This window comes from Momordica charantia, assembly GCF_013281855.1.
Source record: "Momordica charantia cultivar OHB3-1 chromosome 6 unlocalized genomic scaffold, Mcharantia_2.0 BLBB01000006.1, whole genome shotgun sequence".
NCBI lineage: Eukaryota > Viridiplantae > Streptophyta > Magnoliopsida > Cucurbitales > Cucurbitaceae > Momordica > Momordica charantia.
In genome coordinates, this window is record NW_028275164.1 from 20,796,213 (window position 1) to 20,805,053 (window position 8,841).

At 30.5% G+C, this 8,841-nt stretch overlaps 1 protein-coding gene and 1 non-coding gene across 2 annotated transcripts; both read left to right on the plus strand.

Moving 5' to 3' along the window:
• Window positions 1-2,210: 2,210 nt before the first annotated feature.
• LOC111021019 (small ribosomal subunit protein eS24z) lies at window positions 2,211-5,160 on the plus strand. Its single transcript, XM_022297847.2, has 5 exons — window positions 2,211-2,371; window positions 2,897-2,938; window positions 3,905-4,075; window positions 4,784-4,870; window positions 4,971-5,160. Exons 1-5 carry the CDS (start codon window positions 2,300-2,302, stop codon window positions 5,010-5,012), a joined length of 414 nt encoding a protein of 137 aa, XP_022153539.1. The 5' UTR covers window positions 2,211-2,299; the 3' UTR covers window positions 5,013-5,160.
• Window positions 5,161-8,430: 3,270 nt separating this feature from the next.
• TRNAS-GCU (transfer RNA serine (anticodon GCU)) lies at window positions 8,431-8,512 on the plus strand. The gene has a single exon. It is a non-coding gene; the product is annotated as a tRNA-Ser (tRNA).
• Window positions 8,513-8,841: the final 329 nt, after the last annotated feature.

The window sequence follows — 8,841 nt, forward strand, 5'->3', positions numbered from 1 at the left end:
CAAACTTGAACATTTTTACGATCAAACATTAATGATAGAGAGTAATAGAATGAATTAAAAAAATGTTTAGAAATTTCAAATCAAAGTAACAGGGAAAAAAAAAAAGAAAATCAAAATCGGTTGAAATCTTGGAGAAAACAAAGAAAAAAAGTAGCCGGCACCTACGTTTTGTTTGAGATGAGCTTCAAATTGTTGGGTGTGTTGCCCTAAACTTGTAGTTTGTATTTATGTAGAAATAAATGTATATTCAATAAATTTGTTGTGAATTCATAGCATTGCATTGTCCAAAATCCAATAAACTAAACATCCAAGGTTATTTTCATGTAACTAGGACAGTATATATAATAGGTATATATTTGATATACCCCTGATATACGAGTGGATAATGTTCCGTGAATAACCTAAAGGGTCTATAGTATATGGATAAGGCTGGGTACCTTATCCTGGCAACACTATGGATATAACCCACTTTGTAAATGTTACAGACGACTCGATCCAGGTCGTTCGTGTGGAGACATGCGAGTGAGGGTATCCTATACAATGAGTTTGTATAAGATCGGACTGCGAAATAGACAATCTTTAGATGTAACGTCATTGACTAACAGATTGCTATTTCATAGAATGACCAAACAACTCATTCTCAATCCTGAGTGAGTTATGGACTCCTGCCCGTGAGGGCTCGTCCTTTGATCCGTATGGGTGACAGTGGCCCGAGTTGCCGACTCAATATTCCTACCATTTTGGGGACGAGATTGAGTAGGGAGCTGGGAACATAACTTCACAAGATGAAATTCACTCATCCTCGACTTTACGGGAGTAGATGAATGTTCTCTTAAATGCTGACTCCGAGACTTGAACAAGGGGCCCCACCCTCTCGTTGGCCCGAGAGGGACCTCTGGTTATTGGTTGGACCATAACCGGGTTGTTCATTAGAGGAGTAGTGGTATTTAAGGAGCAAGATGTAACACAGGGGTAAAACGATAACTTTACCCATTTGTGATTACGAACACTCGTGAAAGATTGACTTGTCATTAATGATCGTATATCCATGAACACGAAAACATTCTGCAGTGAGAAGAGTGCAACTACGAATCTTTAGTGGAGTGACCCGTAGTTAACAAATGTTGATTAACTCAGTCAATGAGTTTGACCGATTAATCTCGTATCGTTGGAGCTTCTGATCAATAGGTCCATTAGGTCCCCTTGCTAGCTCATACGAGTAAAACGAGGATCAAGTTTTTAGAAAATTTTGAAATGTTCAAATTACTTAAGGGATTTATGTATATTGATACATTATAATATATATAGTTAATTCTAATTTAAACTATAAATTATGAGAGAAATTATTTGAATGAGATTCAAATAAAAATATGAATATGATTCATATTAAAACTATAAGTTAAAAATAATGTATTTAAGATGTACATTACAACTATAGTTTATACGAGAAATGCTTTAGAATATGATTCTATTTTGATGATAAATAATTAAGGGTTGATTATTTATATAATTAATATATATATTTAATTAATTATTAATTAGATTAATAATTAATTAACTAATATTAATTAATAAGATTAATTAATTAAATATATATATTAACTATTATTAATTAATAATATTATTTTATAATATTATTATATTAATAATAAAACACTCCCCTGCAAAAATGCAGAGGAGTGGAAAGTTACTTATGAGGTGGGAGTCACGTCATATTCTTTTTTGACTTTTTGCAGTATGTTCTACAACACAGAAAAGGGATTCCCAGCATCTCTCTCAAGCTCTCACTTTGATCACTCCCTCTCATTCCAAACGAATTGCTCTCACAAGCCCGATCTCGGTACCCAGAGGATAACACGGAAGACCATTTGGTGTTGTTCGGGAGATTGAATCATTGAAGAAGAGTTTTTCAAAGGTAAAAGAAAAGTTCTTTCCCTGTACTTTCGTTATTAGATGTTTGATTTTATTTTCTAAAAAATTGATGAACAAAGATCTGTTCCTGCTCCAAGATTCACGTCCCATCACAAATCTCATATCCTAATTTGTTGTATTAATAATAAATAAATAAAAAAGATAACAAACTAAAATGGTAGAAAGATAAGAAAATCAAATGTAAGAAAAAAAGAAAAACGAAATTGATTTGAAAGATGGGCTTTTGATGAAGCCCAAAAGTATAACCCATCCCTACAATACATATATTCTAGGGTTTGTATCAATCCCTCTCTTCTTCCAGAACTCTGTTGGTGTTGCTGCCGTTCTCGCTCCTCTTCACTTCCCTTCATCCTGTTCCTCACCAACAATGGCGGACAAGGCAGTCACCATTCGGACCAGAAAGTTCATGACTAACAGGCTTCTCTCTAGGAAGCAGTTCGTGAGTTTTTCCTCTTATTTTCTTTCTTCATTTTCTCAGCAACCAAACAATGGTCTAGATTCCTTAAATTGTTTTTGGGATTAGTTTCAACCTCGGATTGAATTTAACTAAGATTTGTTCTCTCCCTGTTTGAAGTATAAGACTCAACGACTTTTAAATTTGATGGAGTATTTCTTGCTATCTGTGTCTGTGTGCTGAATAATGCATCGTGTAGTCTGATCTTTTTTTTTTTTTTCCTTTTTTATAATGTTGGTTTTGGTTTTACCCCAATTTCATCTGATATCATTCTGCTATAACTCACTGACTGGAGTTTATGTGCTCTGTGAATTTTGACCTTTTCTTTTAGGCTTCTTCACTTTATACATGTTTTTTGAACTTGCTACATTGGTGTTATTTTGAAATTTTGTTCTCTTGTAACATTCTGGGAATTTTCTTGATGCCTCGACACCATGATAATGGAGCTCAATACTTGCTTCTTTTAGGCTTCAGTTCTTACTGGTTTTATTTTTATTCTTTTTGATGCAGATCATTGATGTTCTTCACCCAGGAAGGCCGAACGTCTCCAAGGTAAATTTATTTTAGTTTCGGCGGTTATTCTGCTTCTGCTCGCTTACTTGCAGTTTGTGCATTTTTATTTTTATTTTTGGAACAAGATACAACGTCCTCATTGATATAATGAAAAGAACAACAAATGTTCAAAAGAGAAAAACGGAGAAGAAAGAAAATAAACGAAGCTTTAGAAAGATTGCAAATCTTTCAAACCCAAGGCCTTTGAAAAGTTTAAAAAGAAGCCTACGGAAGAAGTCCCTTCACAACTTGCTCTGGAAACAGACCAAGAAAAGAAATTCACAATGAATACGTCCAGCAATTGTGTTTGTTTCCTTATTCTTTTGTACGTTTGAGGTCACTTGAAACTTGAGTGAATATGTAATATTTGAAACTGCAAACATGTTTCACCCAAATTGTCACAGTTTGTATTTGGATTTTTTATATTTCTTTAACATTATTGGGCCGAATAACGAATATATTGTTTAGCTTAATGGTTGATGTGTTTCAAGTCTAATTATCAAAGAACAACAAATGTTCAAAAGAGAATAACGGAGAAGAAAGAAAATAAACGAAGCTTTAGAAAGATTGCAAATCTTTCAAACCCAAGGCCTTTGAAAAGTTTAAAAAGAAGCCTACGGAAGAAGTCCCTTCACAACTTGCTCTGGAAACAGACCAAGAAAAGAAATTCACAATGAATACGTCCAGCAATTGTGTTTGTTTCCTTATTCTTTTGTACGTTTGAGGTCACTTGAAACTTGAGTGAATATGTAATATTTGAAACTGCAAACATGTTTCACCCAAATTGTCACAGTTTGTATTTGGATTTTTTATATTTCTTTAACATTATTGGGCCGAATAACGAATATATTGTTTAGCTTAATGGTTGATGTGTTTCAAGTCTAATTATCAAAGCATTTGTTTTGACCGTTTACATGCTAAATTGTCTACTCATTTGATTTCATTTTTTGTCTTTTTGATACGAAGGCAGAGCTGAAGGAAAAGCTTGGAAGAATATATGACGTGAAGGATGCAAATGCGATTTTTGTATTCAAGTTCCGTACACATTTTGGAGGTGGAAAATCAACTGGATTCGGTTTGATTTATGATTCTGTTGAAAGTGCCAAAAAGTACGAGCCTAAGTACAGACTCATCAGGGTAATTTCTCATACTTATTAATCTTTCCATCTTATGATTTGTTTCCTGTCTTTATTATGTTTTGAATTGATTTTGTACGAAAGGGAAGGAATCCTATTGTTGATCAATCATCCATGTTTGATCTCTGAAGTCTGAAATTGATACATTCATCTCTTTTCCCTTTGGTTTCCTTTCTTTAGAGGCTGTATTTGATTGATTCTGACCAGTGCTGTTGTAAAATGGATTTGATACTATAGAAACTAAACAAAATTGATCGGGGAAACCGTTATAAGGTCTGTTTGATAATGATTTTGCTTTTAGAGGTCTCTTAATTTATTTACTATGTTTTTTACTATTCTCACAAGTCACGAACACAAACAAAAACAAAGTTTTTAATGCTACTTATTTTTTAGCTTTTCAAATTTAGCTTAGATTTTGGAAATGTTTTTAAAAAGTATATTACAAAGTAAAGAAACACGTCGCTGGAAGTAGTGTTTATAAGAAGATAAGCATTTAAGTTTCACTTGATAGAATAAAAAAAAGATGGTGTGGGAAGGTGTTTCTGTATTTGTAAGATGTGCATAATTCGAGTTATACACGACTTTAATTTGCTGTTTCACGATGCTCTTCATGCGTTTTTTGTAAACAAGTCCTTTTCAATATAGTTTTCTCATTTCTGTTCTATGAGTTGGGTTATTTTCTGAAATCAAGTGTACATCTTGGTGACAGAATGGACTCGACACTAAAGTAGAAAAATCGAGGAAGCAAATGAAGGAGAGGAAGAACAGAGCCAAGAAGATTCGTGGAGTAAAGAAAGTGAGTTGAAAATCATCATTCTCTTTCTTGTTTGAGTTTCCGAATTTGAATACAACAAAATATTTAATAATATGGCTTCAATTTCCCCTTGTTTTACCAGACAAAGGCCTCAGACGCTGCCAAGGCTGGAAAGAAGAAATGAGTCTACTGCTGGTTTTTTCTCTCTTTAAATTAAAATTATTAAAAGTGGTGTTAGGAACTTTCTAAATTGAATCAAACGTCTGGAGAATTGTTTGACACCAACGTTTAGCCATTAATTGCAATTTTGGAGTGCTTTTTGCAGGGACCAATTTTGACATTAGTAACCATATATTTTTATTAGTGAAAAAAGTCTAGTATATTTGATAGCCAAATTTTTATTCTCCATAACCCCCAAGTTTCCCCTCATGTTATCAAGCTGAATGATGAGGCAAAATTTGAATTTTTAGTGTACTGCAGTCTACTTACGAGCTACTTTTGGACGGAGTTATGAACAAAGTAATTACTTAATGATGTATCAAAATGTGAATGGGAGGAGGGCGGTATTATTATAAAAATTTTCAATAGCAAGTACTATTTCGAAAGTCATGTTTTGGATTGATATGATTTTGTTTTCAACTTTGAGTGCTTTGTGGGAACGTTTTTGCTTCAAATATTTTAGAGTGAACATGGAATATTCCTCGAAAGAGAGAAATAAAAAAAGAAATTAACATGTTTTATGCGTACTATAAAAATACATAGAAGGAAACTTTAAAAATAAAAAATGAATTTGAATTAAGGTTTTTTCTTTTAATTTATATAAAAGGTTACCTCTCACCTATTCACGTTTGTGTTATCGTCCACTTGAACGGTGCTATTATCTATGACGATATAGCAATCACTAACATATCATTGGAAAGTTTATCAAATAAAAAAAAATGCAAAAGAAAAACATATCATTAGAACACATAAATGACAAATAAAACTCAGAGAACATCTCCTATTTTTTCGATATTCTAATAATGATGGATTTATTAGAAACTCTTATATAACGCCAAACCTATAAAAATACTACAAATACAAATATAGAATCAAATCTTCAGTACAACTTCTCGATAATGTGATTCAAAATATTGAAAATTTTGAAAACTATATTTTTATTTTTAAGCTATTTTCATATTTTAAATTTGAAACTTTGAAATGTAAAATTATATTAAAAAAATAAAACTTTTATAAATATATTATTTCTAAGTTCTAAATTTAAATTAAAACATGTAAAATACAATATGTTATAAATTATATAATGTTGTGAAATAATAATTATACCAAAATTTAATAAATTAAATAAAATTATTGTAGATGGAACTAAATATTTAGTTTTTTATTTGCTTTCCTTTATTTTTTTATTAATATTATTATATACTACGAATGTCCAATCATTTTCGTCTCTACACTAAAAAAACAAAAATCAGATTGTTATCAAACAGACCATAAATACTTATCAAACTACCTTTAAATATTTGTTATTATTTCTCTCTCCAAAAATTTAAAAAAATTTAATATTTTTATGAATTTTCTATCTCTAAAATTTAATTGGTTATAACTTTTCCTTCTTTTTCTAATATATTTTTTCTCTAAAAATTATCATATTATTTTCTAGTTCTATTTTCTTTTTCTATAACTTGTATTTTCTTTTGTATTTATTTAATTTTTTCTAAAAAGTATATTTCGAATGTGTTTTTCCTCTCTAATTTTTTTTCTCACTATAATTTTTCTTTTTCCTTTCTAATTTCTTTTTTTTCTTTAACATATATTATCCTCCCAAATTTACTCTTTTTTCTAAATTTTGTCTTTTTTTTTTTAAATTTAACTTTTCTTTCACTAATTCTTTTTTTAAATTGTTTTCTTTTCTTTAAAATTTATCTTTCAAAAGTTTATTTTCATCTTTATAAGCGTATATTTTCATGTCTCTACATTAGAGATGAACAAAATTCTCGTAGGGTTGGGTCTCCCCTCTAAGAATAGTAAATGTTGTTGTTCACACAAAATTTTCGGAGAAATTATATTTTGTGGATTAAATACAATTTGTATTGATATTTAGGGGTTCGTACAATCTATTTATCTTCTGATTCTTTTCCTTGAATTCTTGGCTTGTTGATCTCGATCAGCCTCTTGACTGCTTGTTGATCTCAACCGACCTCTTGGTGGCTTGTTGATCTTGAGCAGCTTGTTGATCTCGATCGACCTCTTAAATGGCTTATTGATCTTGATCAGCCTCTGGCTTGATGTTGATCATGATCGGTCTTCTGGCAACTCCTTACGATAGTTGTTCATCTTGATCTTCTTTGGCTTCTCCTTAATATTCAGATGGTGGAGGGATTTTAATCGATTTTGAAGGATGGATTAGATGGTCAATGAACTCCTCTATTTAATAGTATTTTATGGGCTTGATTTGGACTTGGGCTTACCCAACGGGCCTTTGCTAACTTGAGCCTCATTGAATTTTTAATATCTTTTAATTTAATTTAAAGACACTCTCTATAGTCTCAATTTAATGGCATATAATTTTGTATCAGTATATGAAAATTTGTGGTCTCGAAATTTATTAGTCAACACATGTGTTGACCTCGTCCCTGATTAACTTTTTTAAATATTTAATATATTTTATTGACATATTTACTAAATTGTGAATAAAATATTAAATATTTTTTAAAACTAATTATTTATACCGGTAAATAATAATTCTAAAAATAATTAATATACATTTATTACGTTTTTATTAGTTCTAAAATAATTAAAATTAATATAAAACCGATAATTTTTCCTTCTAATATCCCCGTCCTCAAATAAGGATTATTTAACCTGGATCTTGATTTCCTGACCAAAGAACGAAGTGGAGGCAGAAGACTAAAAATTTTCATGAACACAAAAATGGGAGAGGACATATTCACTCCTATTCTACATCATTGTCATCTCTACTCTATATCAGATTTTCTTTGTCTTTTTAATTTTCCAACTTTTGAAAAATAGAAAACTAAAATAGTTGTGAAACATGTTTGGTTTTATATTTTTTAAAAGAAAAAAACAAAAAACAGTTATCAAACATATATATTTTTATTTAAAAGAAATAAAAAAATAAAAAATAAAAAATAGAAATCATTATCAAACCCTACTTAAATCTGTAAGTAAATTGGAGATCCATACGTTGACAACAAAATATAGAAGTGAGAAACAAGAGTATTGTAAAAACAAATAAAATCAAAATGTGTTAGAATTTAAGATAAATCGGAGAGAAAAAAGTTATTTTAACAAAAGAACAAAACGGTTAATAATACCGACATGAACACTTGTATTATAAATAAAGACATTGCTCCAATTTCTCAAACAAAATTATAGTTATAAAGTTTAAAGGATTTGATTGGTTGACAAGGAAAAGAAACATAATAATTTTTTTTAGAACGAAGAAAATTCGTAATAATTAAAATTGAAACTGTTTAAGATTAGATGAGAAAATTTAAATAAAATGCCAAAAATTAGTTCATACCAATCTTAATTAAACTTAAATATACTATATAAATAAAATATGCTTTAACAAACAAAGAGTCGCTTTGGCCGAGTGGTTAAGGCGTGTGCCTGCTAAGTACTTGGGGTTTACCCGCGAGATTTCGAATCTCTCAGGCGGCGATTTTGAAGGTTTTTCCCTTTTTTTTTTTTTTTTTTTTCCGACTTTTTTAACTCTCGAAACTAAATAGGATCCGTGGATTTTCGGCGCCAGAGTTCGAATCTCAGGCGACGATTAGAGAAGGGATAAGACATGCAACAGAATTAGAGAAGGGAGAAGACCTGCAACATCTGAATTAAAAAAGGGTAATATTGGAATTCGAAAATAATAAATATCATTTTTTGCTGTATTTGTAAATTTAAAATGTTGATGACATTTGTTTAAATATAGAAAATTTTTTTATACCCATTGCAATTTCCCTAGTAATTTAGTCTTTGTAGGTTAAATTTTG

Coding starts and splice junctions, on each gene's coding strand:
- LOC111021019 (XM_022297847.2), top strand. CDS start 2,300: ATGGCGGACAAGGCAGTCACCATTCGGACCAGAAAGTTCATGACTAAC. Junction 4,076..4,783: donor CTAAGTACAGACTCATCAGG/GTAATTTCTCAT, acceptor TCTTGGTGACAG/AATGGACTCGACACTAAAGT. Junction 4,871..4,970: donor AGATTCGTGGAGTAAAGAAA/GTGAGTTGAAAA, acceptor TTGTTTTACCAG/ACAAAGGCCTCAGACGCTGC.